The 24,223-nt window shown below is 41.7% G+C and overlaps 2 protein-coding genes across 4 annotated transcripts in view; one reads left to right on the top strand and one right to left on the bottom strand.

Annotated features, from left to right (window-relative positions):
* BMX (BMX non-receptor tyrosine kinase) overlaps positions 1-19,758 on the top strand; it is a 48,759-nt gene extending 29,001 nt beyond the window's left edge. For both annotated transcript variants that reach the window (XM_081809132.1, XM_081809133.1), the window contains exons 11-19: positions 439-518; positions 3,186-3,313; positions 5,505-5,579; positions 6,386-6,557; positions 9,756-9,972; positions 10,833-10,897; positions 14,579-14,697; positions 17,147-17,304; positions 19,522-19,758. In XM_081809132.1, coding sequence (XP_081665258.1) covers positions 439-518; positions 3,186-3,313; positions 5,505-5,579; positions 6,386-6,557; positions 9,756-9,972; positions 10,833-10,897; positions 14,579-14,697; positions 17,147-17,304; positions 19,522-19,596 — 1,089 coding nt within the window. In that variant the 3' untranslated portion in view covers positions 19,597-19,758. The remainder of the gene's footprint in view (positions 1-438; positions 519-3,185; positions 3,314-5,504; positions 5,580-6,385; positions 6,558-9,755; positions 9,973-10,832; positions 10,898-14,578; positions 14,698-17,146; positions 17,305-19,521) is intronic.
* Positions 19,759-22,317: 2,559 nt separating this feature from the next.
* ACE2 (angiotensin converting enzyme 2) overlaps positions 22,318-24,223 on the bottom strand; it is a 40,333-nt gene continuing 38,427 nt past the window's right edge. Inside the window, exons 19-20 of one of the 2 annotated variants that reach the window (XM_081809131.1) lie at positions 23,141-23,275; positions 22,318-22,663 (exon numbers count right to left, since the gene is read on the bottom strand). In XM_081809131.1, coding sequence (XP_081665257.1) covers positions 23,167-23,275 — 109 coding nt within the window. In that variant the 3' untranslated portion in view covers positions 22,318-22,663; positions 23,141-23,166. Of the gene's footprint in view, positions 23,276-24,223 lie in introns of both variants that reach the window. The other variant, XM_081809129.1, reaches the window with a different exon arrangement.

Here is a 24,223-nt window from a genome sequence, read left to right as displayed (position 1 = left end):
CTTGGAATTAGCACAAGCCATAAAGAAAGACAAGTTGAGCATGAAACTTTAACAAATGATTTGTTCTGCGTCTTTGGCTTTCTAATACCTTCCGAGGTATTCTATTCCATGGTGATAGGTGGTTTTCAGTGTTATTTCTGAAAGGTTAAAATATCAGGTTTCCACAAACACAAAACAGAGAACATTATCAGAGAGGGTTAAAAACTAAGTGGAGACGGAGAGTCAAAGCACAGGGTAGGTCTCTCAAGGAACTGAGAGAGAAAAGGAGGAAAGCTGAACCGTGGGTCCCCTTCTGTGCCAGTTGTTGGGTGATCTGGGCCGTCAATGACATTTAAAGTCGATCGAAAAGATCCATTTCCCTACCACCTACCAGGAAAAATAGTTTTCAAGAATAATGAAAATGTTTTCCATTCCTTCCACTCTTTCCTTCCTTTCCAGGGAAAAGAAGGTGCATTTATGGTTAGAAATTCCCGCCAGGTGGGAATGTACACAGTGTCCTTATTTAGCAAGGCTATGAAGTAAGTATGACATGGATTTCTCTCTTTTATCTTGTGTGTATGTTCTTTGAATACGTTGGCCATTTAGTCACATTTGGGGATAAGACACCATCTTTAAACTCCGGCGTTTTGGCTCAAAGGATTTCTATCGAATGCAACCTTGCCCACCCAGCCCCGACTCTGAGCGCTCGTTCTCTGGGGGAGCCTCTTTTGCCCATCCCAGGCGACAGCGAAGTGCCCAGCGCACAGCACGCCTCAGTAAACACTTGTTAAGGGAATCTGGGGTTGTTCCCCTTGACTTGGTCCGAAGCCTAGAAAGAGAGAAAAAGCGCAATGGAGTCTGTCCACTCTTGGCCCGAGCCACCTGGTGAGTTGAGGAACCTTCCCCAGTGTCTGGTTTTTAGTCAGTCTCTCCATTAGGGGCAGGGCTAGCAGAAAGTTGAATCAGTGTATCTGTGTTCCCCAGATAGCTCCTTTCCGGGGTGCTGTCCTCTTTGTGTGGTGAAGCTGCACCTCGGGGTCCAACTCCCGACTCCACCATTTCAAGGCTTTCGGACCCTGAGCAAGTTTCTTAATCTCTGTGCCTCGGCTTCCCCATTTGAAAAGACAAAATAACAATGACTATTATGTTCTATGGATGAAGTGAGTTAATTCACGTGGTGGATCACAACAGTGCCCGACACAGAGTAAGCGCTTAATACATGAATAGCGATTACTACGATAGTTGTTGTTATTGTGAAGGAGCGAATCTAGGCGCTCCACTCCCCTGCCCCAACACCCAGGCTCATACGACACCCCCAGTCACCACCTGCAAGTCATCGTCACCGACACCGACATCAGGATCCTCTGCCAGAGTTTTACAAGCCACTGTCCCATTGGCTGTTAGCTCTTTTGTTCCTTCTAATCATTCTGTGAAGCAAACAGGAAAGCTGCTTTCACTGGCACCATTTTACAGATGAGAGGTTTGGGGGTTCCACAAGCGCTCACGAAGACCCACCCACCACGTTAATAAGTGACCGACTTGAAGTTGGGCCTTCCACAGCGGAGTTCGTGTTCCTTCAACCGCACTCCTGCATCTACGTCGAGACCCCCAGGGTTCTGAGATAACAATCTGGCCAAATCTTGACTAGCACTTTGCTGCTGCCCCCATGTATACCCTGCCCTTGGCACCTATAGGCTTTTTGGTAATAACGAGTGATTAAAAGGTTATTTCAGTTTGAGAAATGTTTTTATGGAGTATCTACCTCCAGTTTGAGAGACTAGGATGTGCCCTAAGCAGTGACCCGGCATTTTCCAATGCAGGAAGCCACCTCCCCGGTGCATCTCATGGACCAGGTTGCACACCTAGATGCTGGCTAAAGCCAACCCAGTAAGAACCAGGTGAAAAGATTTGCTTCACTGAATATTAAGAGCTCTGTGACCCTCTGGCCCTGCAGTTTCAGCCAAAGCTGATAGCAGAAGTCTTCCTAGCCAAGATCCTTGACAGCAGGTTTATTTTTGAAGGCGGCCAGGTAGAAAAAAACAGCAAATAGATAAGGAGTCAAGTGAAAATAATCCACATTCATGACTACGGAAGCCTTCTTTTATGAAACATCATCAACAGGCTTGAATGAATTTCATACTAAGACCAAGAGCAAAGTAGCCATTTGCAACAAGAAGACACCCCTTTCCCTTTTTATAGTTGCAATTTTAACTAGGCTGGTATTACAGCGACGACAACTTATCAATAGTTTCTTATGCGCCAAGCATAGTGCGAATTGCTAGATATAAAAGCGCATCCGATCTCTGTAACAACCAAATGAGGTTAGCTAGCAAGCAGAAGACGAGGACGCAAAGCCCGGTTCTTGACTGCTAGGCCATACCCTAAAATCGGACACAGGCATATTATTTCTGATTAGCCCAAATCGATGTGCATCAATTCACCACTATCTTCCAAAAGGAGAGCAACGGGAAAAATATGTTTTATGTGGAAAAGGTACAAGTTCATGTGAGGAATTAAAGGACATCCCCACCCATTTCATCTTGCATGCTCCACTCCCCAAAGAGCCTCCCACCCCTGCTCTGGGTGAAACACCCACAGCCTAATCACCTTTGTCTCCCACATTTTAATATTCATTATTATCCTAAAAGAGAATTGGTGTTCAGAATAATGATCTTGAAGAACTGCACAGCTCTCAATCATCAAAGGAAGATTCTAGTTTTAGACTGGCTAAGGGAGGAACAGTGCAGAAAGTTGGAATTTTATTGTACATGAATTCTGTATGTGCACAAAGGTGACGCTGAGTTCAGAGAGGAGCCCTCTTCCATAATTACCAATTGTCATGGGTAGCTCTAGAAAAACATCAGCTGTCAAGACTGAGAAACCCTCTCTGCCTTCCCTCTCCAAAATTTGCCAATGCATCTAAATTATTATTTAACCATTGTTGAATCAAGCTTCAATCAATAACTAAAAACATTTTAGGGGCACCTGGGTGGCTCAGTTGGTTAAGCATCCAACTCTTGATTTCGACTCAGTCATGATCTCAGGGTCCTGGGGGGAATCAAGCCCCATGTTGGGCTCTGTGCTCAGCGGGAAGTCTGCTTCAGAATTCTCTCTCCCCTTCTCCCTCTGCCCTTCCCCCTGCTCCCTCTCTCTCTCAAATAAATAAATCTTTAAAAAAAAATCTAACATTCTGTCTTCCTTACTAGTGATAAAAAAGGAACTGTCAAGCATTACCATGTGCATACAAATGCTGAGAACAAATTGTACCTGGCAGAAAACTACTGTTTTGATTCTATTCCAAAGCTTATTCACTATCATCAACACAATTCAGCAGGTAATTTATTTCAGTTTTTCTTTTATGGGTCCTTGTTGATAAATAGCAATTTTCTTGGATACTACCAATCCTCCTAATATTCCTAATATTATCAGGAACCATGAAAATCAGAATAAAAATGCTCTCAAGCCACACACCTGCTGTGTTTTTTAGCCTACGTTTCCTGGAATATAATATTATATGCTCTAAAATGCCAGAAAAATGGAGTAAGCTGAGTGACTTAGAAGTAGAGATTCTCTTCATAAAAATATTTGCAGTCTTTTTCTGCCCATAGAAATAAGTTGAATACAAAATTCACACATTATAGAATTGTTTACCATTGGAGAGAGAGAACCTCCACGGACAAGTTGGTGTCTATCCTGACAGAATTTTTTCCTGTGCTGATACTAACACTTATTTATTATATATATTAATGAATTATATATGTGTATGTATGCACATTATATTTTTACCGAGATGAGATCATTCCACACATACTACTTTTCAGCTTGCTTTCTACATTCAACATGTCTTAGTGGTCTTTCCACACAAATACATATAGCTCACGGTCTATTTAGGAGCTACATAGAATTCTATTGTAGAATGCTCCATAATTTATTCACCTAACCCTGTATTGATTAGCAGTTGGATCGCATACAGTATTTTCACTTTACAATCGATGTTTCTGTGCACGGGCCTGTGCACGTGGCTCTGTATGAGTGTTTCTGTAGCCAGATTCCCTAGAAGTGGAATTTCTAAGATAATGTTAAGAAGATTTAAAACGTAGACATTTTCAAATGCTTTTCAGAGACATGCACTCCCGCCAACAGCAATCTCCTTCATCCTCACCAACACTGGGTACTATTACTCTTTAGATTTTGCCTAATTGACCCGTGAAACTGTATATAGAAATCCCTTCCAATGGAAGCGGGAACTCACCTGGTGTGGTGATCACTTCACGGTATATACATCTGTCAAATCATCACGCTGTTTACCTTTAAAATTACATATGGCCATAACATCTCAATAAGCTTAGAAAAAAAGAAATTTAAAAAAAGGAAATCTCCTCTAAGTGCCTTTTCTAGACAAGTGCCGCTTATGGGCAATGCCTGGACGGATTTCCAACAGCAAGTAAACATCTGTGGGCTCAGCATCAAATTTGTGCAAGTCTGTCTGACGTGATTACATGCACATAGTGGAAATAGCCTTACTCCTGGCTTTGATTTTGGTCCTTACTTGTGTTCTTCCTTTGTCCCAATTTCCTCAATTGTATATTTTAACCTCTAGCACCTCAAAAGTACCCTCAACAGGTATTGTATAAACAAATATCTCCAAGTAGAATGATTCCACTCCAGAGGATGCACGAGAAACTCTACAGGGTATAGAAAGAAAACATTAGAATCTTTCTTCAGATTTTTCTCAAAATCTCCTTAAGTTTTCTATTGTGAGTGTATTTTATGATTCACATAATGTATCAATACAGCAGCCATTTTGGAGGAGTGAGCTTTTTTTTTTTTTTTTTTTTGCTGATTAAAGGTTTGGGATTTAAAACATTTGGAGACCACTCATATAAAAAGTAAAGCAATATATAGAAAAAGGAAGGAGAGAAAAAGGACACATGCGACACTTCCCAGGACTTGGAAAATATCACACGTTTAAGCAAGAAACATTTTTTTCAATGAGTTCTTTCAAACCACTATAAATACTGATTATTTTAATCCAGCTTTATCATAACTTGATGTAAGCAATGAAAATGACTTGACCGTTTAATGCAACCTAGTAATAGGCTCAATGTTTAAAAATCGAGTGGTTTGCTTTTTATTTTGTGCCCTTCTGTACTGTTTGGTTTTTTTTTTTTTAACCAGATGTATGTGCTGTGTGTATATGTATTTAAATATGGGACTACAAAAAGATAGAACAAAAATGGGAAAATTTTTTAAATGAAAGATTCCATCGAGCAACTAATTTGATCGATTTTTAAAAATCACATAAAGTTGTTCTACTCTTTTAATTTTTGCTTTACATTGAGCTCATTAGTCAAGCCAAGCAAATCAATACAGCTACAGGATGAATGGGGCCAGAATGGATCTCCTGTCTCCATCACGACATCCTGAACTCTGTGCTTTTGCGGCTACTCTGGAGAGAGCACAAGCAGAGGTGTGACCTGGTGTGATATCATGTGATGTGACATGTTGTGATGGTTCCATTGCAGGCATGATCACACGACTCCGCCACCCTGTGTCGACCAAGGCCAACAAGGTTCCCATCTCCGTGTCCTTGGGAAGTGGTATGGACCTACATCTGGGCTCTTAAACTCCATTTCTCATCCATTTCTGGTTAAAAAATTATATATATATATATTATATTTTTATTATATATATAAAATATGTAATATATATATTTATTTAAAATATATTATATATATATTTACTTAAAAAAAAGAAGGAAGACAAGAAGAAAGTCCCTATTCAGATTGTGCCCGGGAAGGCTTCAGCAATAATATGTTTGTTCATTTTAAGAAAAAAAACCCAAACATCTTTTTTGTCCTCCCGACCTAACTCTGTAATCTCCTCAGCCTTACCAAAAAGATTGTCCAATTTGGCCTCTTATTAGACCCAGGCATCAGATTCTAGAACCCCATTGCCTGTCCTTTCTTTTTCCGGGCTTCTGTGCTTGCTCAGGGGAGCCCGTTTTCAACCTTGTGTATTTAGGATCATGACATCCACCCAGATCACAGTTTAGTTTGCTTTATAAGAAAACACTAGTGATTTTTTTTACCAAGCTAAGAGCATCGAGCGTGTCTTGACACCAGACGTTTCTAAGATGCCTCTGGGTGGCAGAGTGTTCTAAGCCTTTTGTCAAGAACTATAGCTGCTTCAAGAACTATATTGTCCTGGTGGCATTATCATGTGGTCAAATAGGTCATAAGACCATGTCACTAAGGATCTTTTTAAGTGATCAACTTAAAATAAAAAGTCTTGCTGTTCTTTATATTGTCAATATGAAACTCATTGGAGAAGAAATCACCTGGGAAGCTGTCAGCCCCAAAGCCTTCTATTCTCATCCTAAAGAGTGTCTATCTTGCCTTATTAGGAATATGGGAACTGAAAAGAGAAGAGCTTACCCTCCTGAAGGAGCTGGGAAGTGGTCAGTTTGGAGTGGTCCATCTGGGCAAGTGGAAGGGACAGTATGATGTTGCCATTAAGATGATCAAGGAGGGCTCCATGTCAGAAGACGAATTCTTCCAGGAGGCCCAGACCATGATGTAAGTTTCTTCTGAGGAATGGCAGTTTGGCCCTTACAGTGGAGGGACATTCATGCTAACAGGTCTGTCCCTAACATTTGCAAGGCCTAGAGCAAGAGCCCATGTATCATAGGTATACTTAGAAGTTATAAATCAAGCTGACACATTAAATAAAATCAGTTCTATGCTCCTACTTTGACAAGTATACCTCCGTAACAACCTGAGAGGCCATATTCAAGTTTAGAATTCTCAAGAGTCTTTAGAGAAACCAGCCTCTGGCCCATGTCACCCCCACTCCCACACCAACTCTACCCCTCTCCTTTCTCCTCCCACCCCCTGCTCTGTCCTGCCATGTGCTCAGTAATTATGTGTACACATAGCATTCAGTGCATCCAAGCTCCCTCTGTGTCCCTCACAAACAGCTCTGTATCAGTTAAGGATCTTGGTTGCGGGTAGACACACCAATAGCGTGGTTCACTCTTAGGGGAACTGGCCCAGGAAGGGCCCACCCAGGTCCTGGAAGAGGGCTCAGGACTATGTGGACAGGGGATTCTAGAGTCCTGGTACCCCAAGGGTGACCAAGAAAAAGAGATGCATGGATTCTGAGTAGGCATGTCCTTGCCCTTTGGGGAGGTGCATGGTGGGATGAAGAACAGAGTGGGGCCCTGTAGAGCACATGCCCAAGAGCAGGAGCCTCTAGTGGCCAGGACTAAGGCAATACTGAAAACCAGTGTCCTATGGACAATATCCTTTTCCTTCCTGGTACCTTCAGTACAGTCTGACAGAATCCCTTTCTCACCGCTTCTTTCCTCATCTGATAAATGAAGATACCCTTCCTAACAGGCCTTAGCTCCAAACACAGTCCGCAATGCTGATGTGTTCTTTCTCTCAGCTTGCTCACTCACATGTGCTCACTTTCTCTCTCCCTCTTCTGGCCCCCTCTTATCTATGTAAGTACAAAGAATTATTTTAATGATTCTATACCTCTTCTTATAAACATGGTGAATCAGACTTTGAAAGGTGACCGACCATCCAGGTTTGCCTGAGACTTTCCTGCTTTAGCAATGAAAGTCCTCTGATCCAGGGACCCCTCAGTCCCAGGCAAACTGGGACAGCTGGTCATCCTGCCTTTAGGGAACTAATCAACATGATATGAAAAACAATGCCATAGCAGGATTTTGAGCAAAGACAGTTGAAATCACAAATCCTAGCCTGCTGCAGAGTAATGGCACTTTAAAAATTTTTTAAACACTTATATAATGCTTACAGGCATCTCTCTGAGCACTTTATAAATATTAATGCATTCAATCCTCCTAAGAAGCCTAGGAGGGATGTGCCATTGTTATCTGTGTTTTATAGGAAAGTGAAGCAGAGAAATGTTAAGTAACGGGCCCAAGGTCAGCAAGCTAGTAAAAGTTGGAGAACAGAGATGCAAACCCAGGCAGACATTCCAGTCCATTTCCTTAGTCATTCTTTTGTGAAGACCAAAGGTACCAGGAGAGTCCGAAAAATCGCTTTGACCACAATTGCAGAATTGTCTGGAAGCAGAGGTACTATGTGAACATAAGCCTGGTTTCACGGGCAAGCAACCTGCCCCGTTCTTGAGGGCCCCCACACTTAGGAGGGCTCTGCACTTGCTTTACTGCTGTGATGTCACAGCTTGAAATTCTTTTAAGACTTATTTACTTATTTTGAGAGAGAGAGAGAGAGTGGGGGGAGGGACAGAGGGAGAGGGAGAGAGAATCTCAATCAGACTCCCTTCTGAGCGGGGAGCCTGATACAGGGCTTGATCTCATGACCCTGAGTTCAGGACCTGAGCCAAAATCACGAGTCAGATGCTCAACCGACTGAGCCACCCAGGCCCCCACCATTTTGAAATTCTTACTAATTCTCAAATAAGGATCCCTGCATTTTCATTTCATACCGGCCTCTGCAAATTATGTAGCCTGTCCTGCCTTGGGCAATCATACTGTCATAAAACTGGGGAGGAGACCTGTGATGTCCTCCTTTTGCAGGACAGAAAAATGTAGCAGAAACTCCTGTAGGCTTACGGTGTAACCCCTGGTCAGTGACTGAATTTACTCAAGGAACAGCTTTTTTTGGGTGAGGGATCTTTGTCCAACCACTAGCCTTCCCTCTGCAGGGAGCAATGCTGAGTTCCAGGCCATTCTCTAAAATAGCTGATAGAGGCATAACCGAGCTCATAGCCTTGAGCAACCTGATAAGGCCTGTCCCTAAAGTAAGAAGAAAATAATGATTTAATTAATTATAACTATTTAACTATAACTATATAACTTTAATAAATGCTCATTAAAAAATTCTAAAATTGACATGTTGGCTTTAAATTTACTTTACACATCAGAACATTAAAGAATCAGCCTGTAAATTGATCAATTACACGGACAAGTGGATGAACACCATAATAGCAGAGCGTCTATCTGTCATGACCTACCAGAAGGGCTATGTCAGGTGCTTACTATTTTCTAAATTTATTATTGAAAGATAATGTGGGGCACCTGGCTGGCTCAGTCAGTCAAGCGTTGGACTCATGATTTCAGCTCAGGTCGTGATCTTGGGGTCATGGGATCGAGCCCCGTGTAGGGCTCTGCATGGGGAGTCTGCTTGAGAGTCTCTCTCTCCTTCTCCCTCTGCCCCTCCCCTACTTGCTCTCTCTAAAATAAATAAATCTCAAGAAAAAAGAAAAAAAGAAAGATAATGTAACAATAATGTAAAATGAATTTCTTTAAAAAAGAAAGAAAAATCATGGGTAATCTCACTTCCGTAACATGGCAACTATTTTCATTTTTCCTGCACCCTTCATATTCTGATACAATTATTTTTTGAGAACGAAGTATTTGGACTTCAAAACTGAGAAAGTGAAATGGAAGTGATTGCCTTTAGTGTGTAGCTTCCTCCAAATCAGTCACGGAAATTCTCTAGATGCCAGGGGACTAAACAGGATTTAGGAGACAACAGACCATTGCTTTGCTGATTCTCCGTAGGACAGGCGAACCCAGGAGGCAGCTTTTTTTTTTTCCTTTTGCCTTCAAAGGCTGATGCTCCCAGAATAAAATCCACAACTTTTCCCGCTCTTTCTCTGTTCAAGTAGAATGGGGGACATTAAAACCAGCAAAAATCTGCAAGTGATTCATGTTCGGGACATCTGGAAAGTGGAGTGTGCAAATTTAGTACTAATCTTTGAAAATCTGTGGTTTCCAGGAAACTCAGCCATCCCAAGCTGGTGAAATTCTATGGAGTGTGTTCAAAGAAATACCCTATATACATAGTGACTGAATATATCACCAATGGCTGCTTGCTTAATTACCTGAAGAGTCATGGAAAAGGACTTGAAACCTCCCAGCTCTTAGAAATGTGCTATGATGTGTGTGAAGGCATGGCCTTCTTGGAAAGCCATCAGTTTATACACAGGGACTTGGTAAGCAAAGTCGCGGGCCCCTCAAAGCAAGCAAGGGATCCACACAGTCCGCGCCTCCAGAGCTGGTGCCCTTGGCCGGCAAGGAGGGCGTCTCCACTTGTGCTTTGCTCCCTTGTGACTTGCCCAAGCACATGACACTTTTGTATTAAGAACCACAATTTCAAAATAAAATATTTGCGGTACAGAAAGAGAAGAAGAAGCCGTCACGATTTATGTAGCTGTGTTGTAGTATGGAGGAAAACAGATAAAAAGGAAAGACTTTGGTCGTTTTAGTGCGTGTCACAACCATGAAACCCAAGCTGACCTTTGCTCCGGGAAGGGCTTAGCGCTAAAGCAGTCAATGAATACCAGCACTGAGAAAAACAAAACCAGGAGGAAATGAAATTTGTGTGTATCTTTGGCTCAGGCTGGGAGTGGGGAGCGTTCTACTTACTATGCACTGCTATTTACCTTTAGAGATTTTCTTGTGCCGAACAGCAAACATGCCGTGTGTGCTAGGCCAGAATTTATGCCTTCAAAGCGCCCGTTAACACGTGGCACCCCAGTGGTGGAGAAGGAACCCCTAGAAATAGCTTTTCCCTTCTTGCTGACGAGCTGAGGTTCTGTGTTTAATGTGTAATACCCTTCATGCTGTTTGACAAGGGTGGATGCTTGGGTAAAAATACAGATGGGAGCACAGTTTCATTTTGAAAAATTGAGAATTGCAAAGGGAAAAAAGACAACTTCTCAACATTTGCGGTTTTGATAGGCGATCTTAGATTTTGTGAGTACTCTGCCAGAGAGAAGGAAGATCTTGGATTCTCATCTGGGGAGATTCTTGGCCACTTTTACTACTTGGTAATTTTGCTTTTCCCCCAAAGGCGGCTCGGAACTGCTTGGTGGACAGTGATCTCTCCGTGAAAGTGTCTGACTTTGGAATGACAAGGTAAGCCAGCTCCAGCTCAGCTCCCAAAGGGCAAGCTGTGGAAGAGGGACTTCCATTCACATCCACATGCCGGCAGAATTGTGGGCCTCGTGGCGATAGGGAACGTGCTCTGCACTGGGGGGTTCGAAACCTGGATTCCCTCCCCATACTACTTCCGACCACCTAGGAAACATGTTTTGCCTCATTTCTTCACCTGGAAGATGGGATTGTTCTTCAGAAATTATCCAAAGTCCCTTTTCCTTCTTTCAAAACTCGGATAAATATTTTTTAAACTTATAAACAAATTCTATGAAAGAATAATATTAATAAATAATTTATATTTAAATATTAATAAATTACATAATATAAATTATGTATAATTATATATAACTATGTATAATTATGTTAAAATATATATCAATAACATATATCATAATTATAGATTGTGTATAATTATATACAAAATTTATATATAAAAATTTATACATAAAAACTATATATAATTATAAATTATATATTAAATATTAATAAATATTCACTTTAACATGTTCTAGTCAGATTATTGGGATAAATATGTTTTATATATTTTTTCTTAACTCAATCAAGACTCCTTTAGCTCTGTTTATCTCTTAATATTCATTCAAATAGGCATAGCATTAACACTAGGAAAGCTTTTGTTGTCACATCATTAAATTTTCTTTATCACCAAGTAAGGCGTGAAAGTAGACTTTGAGATTCTCTTAGCTGGCATTCTATCACCACTTTATGATTTAGAGAAATTATTTTATGATAGCGGTTTAAAAGAGTCTTCAATTTTCTTTATTCTGAATCTTCCTACTATGTAAGCCTCAGAGCTAGCGTTCATGGTTTTACATGGGAAACGAAGACATACATGTCGGCCTTTGCATTCAGCAAACATTTACTTTTTTTTTTTTTTTTTAAGATTTTATTTATTTGACAGAGAGAGAGATTGCGAGAGCAGGAACACAAGCAGGGGGAGCGGGAGAGGGAGAAGCAGGCTTCCCACCGAGCAGGGAGCTCGATGTGGGGCTCCATCCCAGGACCCTGGGATCATGACCTGAGCCAAAGGCAGACGCTTAACAACTGAGCCATCCAGGCATCCTCAGCAAACATTTACTGAGTACCCACATAACACCGAGGCCTTGGGGGAGACACTGATATGAATGGGATAGTCCCTGCCCTCAAAATGATCAGCTTCATCCAGAGAGCAAGAGACTAAATACAGCTATAAAGTTGTGTCAGTTCAACATAAACTGACAAAATTTGGAGGAGGAATAGTATATTTTCAAAGATGTCTGAAGAGTTGACTAAGGCTAGCTCTATATTCAGCATCCATAGCCCTAAAACACCATAGGAGGATCTGGGTTTTTAAAGTTTATTTATGTATTTTTTTAGTAAGCTCTACACCCAATGTGAGGCTCAAACTCACTACCCCAAGATCAGGACTCGCATGCTCCTCCAACTGAGCCAACCAGGTGCCCCAGGAGGATCTGCTTTTTAAGTCTTCTCCAAAATTCAGTATTGGGAAGTGCTCCTCTTCTGGGACACCTCAACATTGTCAAGATGTCCCTTGAGCTGTGTGCTATTTGCCATCGCTGCGACCACCACACACCGAGTCCCCTCTGCCAACACTCCAGATGCGTAGCTCTCTGAGTGTGAGAGAAAGAGCTCCCAGGACAGGGAAACTGATCCCCACCTTGTTCTCCAAGTGGGAATATTGGCTGTTATGCAAGCATCCAGGGAATATACCGTCAAGTTCTTTGTAACTTAGGAAAAGGGAGACACAAAGTCTTGCTCTGAATAAGGAATCCTGGAGCCATGCACCAGGCCCTGCTGCTCATGAAGTCCTGTGGTGTCACCATTAAGAAGCCTGTGACTTATTTGAAGGAAGGTTTAAGCCATGAACAGGACCCAGTGCCAGGGTAGTTTCTGGGTGTCTTGTGGTGTCTAGAGGAGCTGAGAGGGTCTGGGGGAGGGAAGTGTGGAAGGTATTTTATGTAATCCTGTGAAAGTGTAATTTATTATTGCTATTAATATTCCTATTCTATTCATAACATATTCATATATTAAATAAATATTAATATATTATTCACATAATATTAATATTTCAAAGGATGATTTTCAAAACCAGATTTTTCTGACATTTTAACAGTAAATATCTCTAACACATTTTTGGTGTGTAAAGTTTTCCCATAAAGATCACAACCTGAGCCGAAACCAAGAGTCGGGCACTTAACCGACTGAGCTACCCAGGCACCCCTCATTTCCCTTTTTTCTTAAGAGTCATTATTTATTTGCTTTTTTCTAGGCAAACATATGGGGTTCCCCTCTATTAGTTATAGAAATAATATATGCTTATTGTAAGAAATATAGCAATAGCGTATAAAGTAGAATCTGCCCCCACCCCTTTGTCTTATTCTCAGCACTAGGAGTAACTACTGCTAACACATTTGATAGATGTCCTTTCATACCTCATTTCTAAGTATACCCAATCATATATGCAAATATGTACATTTATTGTTTGTTCCCACAAAAATGGTGAAACAGGTGAAGGGGATTAAGAGTACACTTACCTTGAGGAGCACTGAGTAATATATGGAAGTGTTAAATCACTATATTGTACACCTGAAGCTAATGTAACACTGTACGTTAACTATACTGGAATTAAAAATATTTTTTAATGGAATTACACTATATATATCTACTTCTGCACACACCCATTTTCCATGGGTATTTTTTTTATTTTGGTAAATATAGAGCTATCTTGTTTCATAATGGCCACATACTGTTCTACTGCATTAATGTGCTATAGCATATTTAATTGTTCTTCAACATGTGGACATTGAGGTTGCTTCTATTTTTATCATTATTATATAGTGCATATACTTGAATATATATTTTTATGGTCTCGGTATCTCCAGAGGATATTGTCATTCATCATTGTTTATAACAGCAGATTAGAAGCAACTTACAAGGTGAAACCAGATGATGTTAATCCACAAGAGGGAATGCTATTCAGTCATTAAACATGATGCCGCAGAAGAAAATGTAACCACACGGGGAAAGTGTTCTTGCTGTGTTGTTAAAGGAAAAAGCAAACCTCAGTACGACAGAAACCCAATTTGGGGGCGCCTGGGTGGCTCAGGCGGTTGGGCGTCTGCCTTCGGCTCAGGTCATGATCCCAGCGTCCTGGGATCGAGTCCCGCATTGGGCTCCCTGCTTCTTGGGAGCCTGCTTCTCTCTCTCTCTCTCTCTCTCTGTCTCTCATGAATAAATAAATAAAATCTTTAAAAAAAAGGAAAAAAAAAAAAGAAACCCAATTTTGTGCATATTATATGTAGAACAAAAGATTGGAAAGTACAAGCAAAGATGTATCTTGAATGGCAGAATTACAAATTATCTTCAGGGTGAGATTGAGTCCTTTGATTTTGACATTTTTGTGTTTTTCTATATTTCCCAAACGTTTTGCATTCCGATTTTGGTATTTGCAAAGTTAGGTATAATTTTTTAAGGTTTACAAGTCATAAGCAGCCTTGGGCTAAGCTACACATTGAAAGGAGCAAAAGATCTAGAAAACCGAGGCATTCCCCTGAGACTGCGGGGCTCTGTGTCCTTAATCAACCTGCCACAGAGGGCACAGCCAAGTGACTTGAGGTCTGTGTTGATGTGTTCCCCCCACAGGTATGTTCTTGATGACCAGTACGTCAGCTCGGTAGGAACCAAGTTTCCGGTCAAGTGGTCAGCCCCAGAGGTGTTTCACTACTTCAAGTACAGCAGCAAGTCCGACGTGTGGGCGTTTGGTAAGAATGTGGCCACACGGGCCCCAGCCCCATTTCGTAAGCTCGCTTCCACAACAGGAAACCACAAGAGCAGCAACATCCATTTTTAGCAAAAGCCCCGAGCACTTGTGAAATGACCTTCATGGCCTAAGATAAGCAAGAGATTGAAGATGATGGTGACCTATGCTTGGCCCGTATCAGGATGTCTGCCTCGTATTTTACAAAATCCGTATCCTGCTAGCTCCTTTGTATCAAACCATAGGAGATAAAAACTCTTCCACTGAAGAATGCTAACAGTTTTAAAGGAGTCGTTGAGAACTAGAGCTGAGTTTGCGTGAAGTCCAAAACGTTGAAGGGCTTGAGATATAGTCATGAACTTTCGGCGTGAAAGCAGCCGTGACCACCATTCCCTTTGGAAGCGACTAACCCTCTGGGCATGCCTGGTGCAAACCCCAAACACAACTCAGTGCTGTCTTTAGCCCATACTAATTTCAACTAGGGTCCTCATTAAAATTCATCGCTAGATCAAGGGTCAGCAAACCTTGGCTCAGGACCAAGTCTGGTGGCCTGTTTCTGTACATAAATTTTTATTGGAGCAAGCCATGCCCATTCGTTCCTGTATTGTGTCAGATTTTGTACATTTTTAAAATAACTATTACTTTTGGAAAAGTAGTATCGTTCACTTAAAAAAATAATAATCCAACATACACAGAAAAAGAAAAAAAACCACAAAGATAGCATTGTGGTGAATACTTGATACCCTTTCAGGCTGATTAACTTGTCAAAACTAGTTTCAGTCTCCTTGTGTTGATATGCCTTATGAAAGATGCTTTTAAAAATCAGTATCCTTACTCAAGAGTTATAGCTTGTTTTTGATCCCAAAATGGCATTGCCCAGCTTGATTACTCACCCTATGCCCTAGAAGTTGGCTCCAGATATTTTCTGGCTATTTCCCAAAACTAAATCCATTCTTAAGTAATTTGTCCCCAGTGAGGATATTCAAAATGAACCAGGGCCTCTGAAAGCAATTCTCAAAGAGGGGGCCCCACAGATATTTGAAGCAATGATATTACTTTTGAGATAAGTGGATAGCCTTCCAAAGACAGAACTTTTGGATGGTTGTTTTAGAAGGTTGTTAAAAAAAATACAGCCCCAGCAACTTGTAATAGTGCCTTATTGTAAATATTTTACATAAAATCTGTAGCCCTAAAAGTCAAAGAAATTTTGAAGTTAGTGCTTCAGTTACGGTTCTAGAATAGTTTTCTTCCTTCTTACATATTTCTGGCTTGCCAAAGCTTCGAAGCTGGCTTACTGTTGAAATTCTCTGGCTTGGGCGCCTGGGTGGCTCAGATGGTTGAGCGTCTGCCTTCGGCTCAGGTCATGATCCCGGGGTCCTGGGATCGAGTCCCACATCGGGCTCCCGGCTCAGCGGGGAGCCTGCTTCTCCCTCTGACCGTCTCCCCTCTCATGCTGTTTCTCTCTCGCTCACTCTCTAAAAAATAAATAAAATCTTTAAAAAAAAAAAAAAGAAGAAGAAATTCTCTGGCTTGGTCAGGACGACAGCACACTGGCCACCATTTAGAGAGCATTTAAAGTGTCCTGGTGCTCTTTATGCACTCTGCATGTCTTATCCTAGTTCATGCTCACAGCAACTCTATGATGTGCAAATATCGGCTTATTATAGACAGGGAACCTGCTCCGAGAAGGGCTGAGAAACTTACCCAGCCTCTAAGCGGCAGAACTGAGCCTCAAAGGCCACATCTAACTGACCCCACTTCCACCCTCAACCACCATGACCAGAACCCGGTTTTTAAACCTGGAGTCTGCAATGGCCTTGGATGGGCTTCAGGACACCACGAACATCCAGAAACCGAACACAAAAATGCTGTGTGTTCACTTTCCAAAGAGAGAGCCAATGGTTTTTATCAGGTTCTCAAAAGGACACCTGACCCACAAAGTATTAGGAACCACCAAGGCAAAACGGAGGAATTTTGTCAATGATTTTATCTGTAAATTTCCACAGGAAGGCAATTTGACGGTGCACTGAAATTGTTGCACACCACTGCCAAGTCAGAAAGAAAGGGCGAGGACTTCAGTCAGTCACTCCTCCGGGTGGGAGCCGGGGGTTGACTCTGAGGGTGGACGAGGCCCCAGCCGCCTCTCTGAAACAGCCCAAGAATCTTGACCCCAAGTAGCTTCCGATGCGGCTGCCTTTGCCGTTGACCTGTTTACCAGAACAGGCACCCGGGTCCCCGGGAACATGGAGAAGGGTACCCTGGGCTCCAGAAGTGATGGTACAGTCCCACCCTCTATACCCTGTCCTTTTTGCTAGGACTCATTTCCCGGGGATCCCTCGCTCTGCCCCACAGCCTTCCTGATCTGGTGTGGGAGGCTTGTTCAACAAACTCTGTACCTTCTGACATGGGCTCTCTTTCCTTTTTGTCTGCCGCTCGCCCTTCGTGTGGCGCAGGGATCCTGATGTGGGAAGTGTTCAGCCTGGGGAAGCAGCCGTATGACTTGTATGACAACTCCCAGGTGGTTGTGAAGGTCTCCCAGGGCCACAGACTCTACCGGCCCCAACTGGCATCGGACACCATCTACCAGATCATGTACAGCTGCTGGCACGAGGCAAGTGCCCCGCGGGGGCGGGGCTGGAAGGGGCATCAGGTGCATCCACGGCGGTTGCCTAGGACACCACTGGGCGAGTCATTTATGAGGGAAAACACCTGCTACACAGCGGGTGCAACGGCCCCGAGCCCCTTCCCTCAAGTGTCTGTAATTTAAAACCAGCAACGGAGCAATGTAGGTGCTAACGGTTTAACAAACAACTTACATCCAGCACTGTTCTAAGAACTTCATAAATATTAACCCATTTATTCATCAGGCAACACACTATGAAGTAGGTACCAGCATGACCAAAACTAAGAGGAAACAGACCCAGAGAGGTTAAGTGACTTGCCCAAGGTCACACAGCTAGTAAGAGGTAGGCTGGCTAGTCTCCGAGTCCCTGCTCTTAACCACGACACTATGGGTCTGCACAGAGACAATCCCCAGTTGAAGGTTCTGCATATAGTGAGTGTTTTGCACATTTTGGTCCCCCACTTTTAAAATATTCCATTTCACAACTTTTAGAACATTCACGATTTTCATTAGATTCCAATTTATCTTTCCCATACTTCTTTGCACAAAAGTGAGAATGCATATGTGTGTGTGTGTGTTTCCATTTCTTTCTTATGAAAAAAGGAGCATACAAATCCCCTCCGCAGGAGTTGCCCCTCCACCAATGTGCCTATTTTCCAACCATCTTACCAACACAGACCATTGTCAAGCTCCTGGATTTCTGCCAATCTGATAGATGAGAAATGGCATTTTACTGCAGCTTTTATATGTACATCTTTCATTACAATTCAGGTTTACTTTCAAGGGTACGGGTATCTCTTTCTGAGAATTAAATGGCATATCTTTTCCTTTTGTTCTATCAAGTTTTTTGTTTCCCTCACCTTGATTTTAAAGTTCCCTTTATAAATGAAAGACATTAGTATTTAATCTGTGATAGTTGTAAATATTTTCTCCCAGTTTGTCGCTTATCTCTTAATTTATGGTAGTTTTTGCCATCAAAGATTTTTTTTTAAATATGATTGACTCTATTAATATTTGCTTTTATTACTTCTGGAAACTGAGTTAACGTTAGATAGGTTTCCCCAGACCCTGATTATGATAGCATTCACTCAGATTCTCCTCTAGTACTTTTATGGTTTCATTCTTTCACATTTAGATCTCTGATCTAGTTTGTGTTTGTTATCGTATACGGTATGAAGTATGGATCCAAAGATCTCGTTTTCTAATTGACTACCTGCTTGCTGCAGCATCATTTAAAGACCATGTCATTCCCAGGGGCAAGATACCATCTAATGGTGCCGAAATATCTAACATAGGAAATTTCCATATGTATTTGGGATTATTTGGGGACTCCCTCTTCTGTTCTCCGGTCTCTATTCATGTGCTAGCACTGCATTGTTCTAATTATAGAGGTTTTATAATATGTGTTAATCCTAGGTAGGCTAGCACTCCCTCATTGTTCACCTTTTTTTATACCTTTCCTAGCTATTTTTACATACATTTTTTAAAACTGAGTTTAATTTTTAAATTTTTTAAATTTTAGCTCCAGTGTACTTAACCTACAGTGTTATATTCATTTCAGGTATTATTTCTGCATATTTTAAAAATCCATGAACTAGAGAATCAATTTGTTCAGCTTGAAACAAACTTGTTCATGTTTTGGAGGAGACTGTAGTTTATATTTTAACTAGGGAAATTTGACATCCTTGTGATATTGATTTGTCCTCTTCAAGAACAAGCAATGATTTTCTATGTGCATAAGTCTACATTTGTATTTTTCAGCAGTGTTTAAAGCTGTCCTTATTTTGGGGTGGGAGGTACGTTTTTGTTTGTATTTTATTTTGGTGTCATTGCTCTTCTAAATGGAGTTTTCTCTTCCATTGTGTCTTCTGGCTGGTTCTTGTACATGTACCTGAAGGCTATTGATTTTATATGTTAATTTTGCATACTGCTCTCCTGCTGAATTCCTTATCATTTGGGTCGGTTCTATCATTCATTCTCCTGGTTTTTCCAGGCATACAACCATATCTTACACAAATAAAGATATTTTTACTGTTTCTTTTCCAATTCTTAGGGTTCTAGTTGTTTTGTCTTTAGTGGAAATGTCCATAGTGTTTCCACACTTAAACAGTCACTAGCTTTAGTTTTGAGGTATACATATCTTCTATATTTTATTTTTAATCCTAACTTTCATAAACTAAGCCATTGGGTTTTTCTTTTATTTAGCTTCCAGAAAAGCGTCCCACATTTCAGCAACTCCTAGCTTCCATTGAACCACTTCGGGAAAAAGACAAACCTTGAAGAAGAAATCAGGAGATCTGATGAGAACGAATGTAAATGCTGGCCAACATTTTCATTCCTTTTAAGGAAAGTAGCAAGACGCAGACAATGTAATTTAGCTAGTTCTTCTTAATAGCGTTCTGTGTGCTGTTTGCCTGTTGTATTATCTCGAAGTTGAACAAGGTAAGAAACAAAAGAGTTCCTTGAAATTTAGGTCAAATTAGTAATTCTGTGTATGCTGCTCTTAATATTATTACACTTCCCAGCCTATAGCAGAAGCACATCTTCTGATTGTGGTAGACAGAGGGTGTACCATTTGTAAAGACTGCATCGAATTAAAAAATTCTTTGTTGGATATTTGTTCTTTTCCTTATATTGTCACTATCCTGATAATTAAATATGCTATTAACAAGTACCAAAATGTGGACATTTGCCTTCATGTTTCAATGCTGTCAAACTTTACCATGTATGCAAATCAAAAGGAGAGTTCATTAAAATATACTCCTGGGGCGCCTGGGTGGCTCAGTAGGTTAAGCATCTGCCTTCGACTCAGGTCATGATCTCGGGGTCCTGGGATCGAGTCCCGTGTTGGGCTCCCTGCTTCTCCCTCTCCCTTGACTCCACCACTCTGCTCATTTTTTTCCCTCTCCCTCTCAAATAAACAAACAAAATCCTTAAACACACACAGAGATTCCTAAGGAACTAAGCTTCCAGATGTTCCTCGCAGTCACCCCTGCCCTAGAGGACCTCCTTATACAGTGGGGCAGCATTAGGTGGTCCGTAATTCAATCTAAATGACTCAACTCTCATTTGACTTCTAGGTTAGAACAAAGACTCTTTGGGTCATATATGTATGCCATGCAAATATAAAACTAAAATTAAATAGTATCATTCAAGAAGATATTAAATATATTTCCACATAGAGCAAATTCTTAAAGATGCTAAGGTAAACTTGATGCCTTTTTTTAACTTTAATCCTTATCAATTTGGATACGGTGTAACCACAGTCTTATTTCTAGAATTGATTGCTGCCTTCTAATCATATTCAATCCTTGAGTTTGGGGCTCTGGGGTGCCTGGCTAGTTTGGTGACTGACATTTCTATTTCAGTCTTCTATCTTGACACAAAGGTACAGAAGTATTATTTCAGTTTCTCCTGGTGATTACTAAAAGGTACTTCTGCTTTTACACTATTCCTGGGACTCCTCTCCTTCACGGCCCACTGCTGAGCCCATAGGTTTTCATCTCTTCTGAAGCACTTCACAGTCTTTTCTGTAACATCAAGGAGGGAGAGAGAAAGACCACTGGAGGCACAATTATACTGAAAAGACACTAAGTGCTGCTCCTCATCTCTGGATGGAAGTTAACCATCTCCCTTAAGAGATCCTCATATTCTGTCTCATCCCACTGACTCCATCACCTCCCAGCTATTTCCAGTGATCTCTCTTGGTTGTTTCTTAACACATACATGCAGATTCCTGTATTTTCAGAAGAATGGACTTTTGATAGTTTTCTATTTTTTTTTACAGAGGTGCACAAATCTCACCTTACAATGAAATGGAACTTTAAAATAACCACTAGGGCATGAATAACATTCAGCGAACATTTCTTGAGCAAGTACTGTCTGACAGGGCTCTTTCCTACCCAAGGGAAAAGAAGGAACCAGTAACTCAACTCCTCTTCTCCTCAACAGGCCCTCGTGAAGTTTGCTTTCCTTTCTTCTCCTTATTTCTTTGTATTTGGTTTTTTAAAAACAATCTTCTTTGTAACAAAAGTAATATACACTTATTGCTAAATTTCAAACAGTACAGAATCGTCTACTATGAAAAGAACCGAAGCAGTGCTTAGAAGCCTGGCTCCCGACATCAAGTCAAGGAAGGTTTTAAGATACCAGTAGAGGTTTATAAGAAAAGCAGCCCAGTGATGCTAGGAGGAGCCAAGGAAAGGAACAATACTCATACCACGTAAAACATGCATAATTTTGAAAATGCTATTTAACCATGTTTAGTGGTGATATCTAGCATTTACAGCTATTGTTTTAAGCCAGGGGACTGCCTACATGCTCTTGGAAGTGAAGAAAAGGTCATCCTCTCCTGACTTGGCTAACCGATTCACCATGACCATTATCTCCATAGAATTTATTTTATTTTTTAAAAAGATTTATTTATTTTAGAGAGCACATGTGAGAGAGTGAGAGGGAGGGAGCAAAGGGAGAGGGAGAGAGAATCTCAAGCAGACTTCCCACTGAGCATGGAGATGTGGGGCTCGATCCCACAACCCTGAGATCATGACCTGAGCCGAAATCAAGAGTCGGATGTTTAACCGACTGAGCCACCCAGGCGCCCCTCTCCATAGACTGTATTAAGTACAGAGTTACTCTAACATTATGCTGGTCACCACAGAGAGTGAGTTGCAGGGTAAAGTTGGGATATTTTCATCAATTTTGAATCTGTCTTCAGGTATGTAGTGGATGCTGTGCTCAGAATCGGGCTGGATTCTGAGGTCTACAAAAGGAGTGTTAGGCTTGGTTCCTAACTGGACAGTGTCCACAATCTTACACACTCCTCTTTAGACTGATCTTAGAGCCACTTTGTACACTAAAGCAATTTAAGAAATTGGGACACATTCCAAGACATTTGAGAGGTCAAGTGTCCCAGGCAGTCAGACAGCAACTTTGTCCGTGGAAGTGACAAGCAGACAGAATCCCCGAAGCCCCAGCACGTAAGTACACGTGAGACCTCAGGAGTGTGAATCTAGTCAGTATTTATTGACTGTCTGCTTTGTGCTCAGCACTACTCAGGCATTGTGGGTGAATACAAGATTTAAGAGATTGGGTACCCACTTCCGGGGAGGACATTCAGTTGAGGTTTCTAGTCACTCCATGGAGAACAACAGAAGTGAGTTTCCATCAGGTGTGCTCTGGGGGGGCAGGTCCCAGGAGGCCCCTGGGGCTAGTCTTACATTGTCAGGGAGATGATGATCAAGCATGGATGGAAGTGAAAAGGCAACATCTGTGAACAGCTCTCTGGATTCTTCTCTCTTCTTTAGACCTGTCATCCCGAAGAAGGCATGATCCAGTCCACTCACCGCTGTGGGCAAATCACTATAGTACTTAGATTAACTTAATGTGAAAGAGCGTGCCATCCTTTACACTTGACTTTAAGTGAACAGCGTGTGCCATTCTCACTCCCTGCAGTTCCGCCATTTCACAGAGACGGTCCTTAAAAGCGATCCATCTGGGCTCCATAGAAGGCCCCACTTGCTCCCACCATATATCCCTCTTTTCTCTTTCCACTCCAGCCAGGCAACAGACATTTCCACTTCCATTACCCCGAACAGCCAGTGAGGCCAAAGACACATTTTTCTCTATTACTCTCAAACATGAACAGAAGTGAAATCTCGAGGCAGAAATAAATACTGAAAGCCAGTGAAGATGCCCTCTCCTCAGGCATGTCTTCTTGGGGTAAATTTTCCTGACCAGAGCCATAGTTTTGATATCTAATGACAGCTTTATAATCTCCTATTATCTGTACCATAAAATTAACATTTGCATGCAATAAAATCACCTCAAAAGGAAATCAAACAGGTTTTCCTAAAATGAAGTCTGAACAGCACCAACATTTTGGAATCCTGGATTATTTTCTCCTTTACTCAAATTCACGGAGGCATAAGGATTTTCTTCACTTCTGGCTTGATCGTTCCTGTTAAATAAAGCGAAGTCACCTTGGTATAGTGTTGCTGAAGGACCTGGCCTCCCTTGGACCCCACTGGCCCAGGCTTCTGACACCTCAGCATCAAATCGCTCGTTGGTGAATCTATCCCCTCCCGATGGACTGGGAACCCCTAGAGAGCATGAGATTCCCTCCTTTTGCCCCACGATTGGTTGGCGGGAAGGCTGGCAGAGCGTGGGAGGCTGCTTAGGGTATCTGCTCCAGGGTCAGAGAGAGTGCACTTCTGTTCCTCAGTTTGCCTATTTGGAAAACGATGGCGGTTCTGCCAAGTCCAGGAGATGGTGCTGGCGGAGCACTCACGGTACCCGGCATGCAAGCCTCCACAAATAGTAGCCAGGATTATTCTTTATAGAAACCAAGTGGTCACTTAGAAACGAAGTGGTCATTTGGCCAAGTGCCTCCTTTTTAAAGAGCTTCCCTACTAAATGATCAGCTTCCCAAGTGTCCAGACCAGAGCAGGACAGCTCTGTCGCACAACCACCAGGTTTGCAGACCGGCTGTGGATCCCAATCTGTTACTGACAAGCCGTGTCAGTTTGAGAGAGTGACTTGGTCTCTCTGAAGCTCAGTTTGGTACATACATGAAGATAATTAGATAATTACATATTGACATCATATGTTTGCTGAGACTATTAATGCGTCCAAGTACTGAGCAGGGTAGCCAGCATGCGGCATGAAGGAGGTTCCCCAAGTAGCTCATGTGCAAAGTAAGAATGCTTCTCAAACCATCATGTGCATACAAATCACCTGAGGGTGGCCTTACTAAAAACGCAGACCCTCCAACCGCAGACAGGTCTCTGAGAAACTGATAATTGTTGTTGGCTTTGGGAAGGGAACTTGGAGGCAAAGGGTGGCAAGAAGATTCTGGGTATCCTTTGGAGTTTTTATAATTCTAACCATATGAATGTATTCCATTCAA

This window comes from Leptonychotes weddellii, chromosome X (genome assembly GCF_054177405.1).
Source record: "Leptonychotes weddellii isolate Sample4059 chromosome X, ASM5417740v2, whole genome shotgun sequence".
Taxonomy (NCBI): Eukaryota; Metazoa; Chordata; class Mammalia; order Carnivora; family Phocidae; genus Leptonychotes; species Leptonychotes weddellii.
The sequence above is the reverse complement of the archived record's forward strand: the minus strand, read 5'-3'. Positions and strand labels throughout refer to the sequence as shown.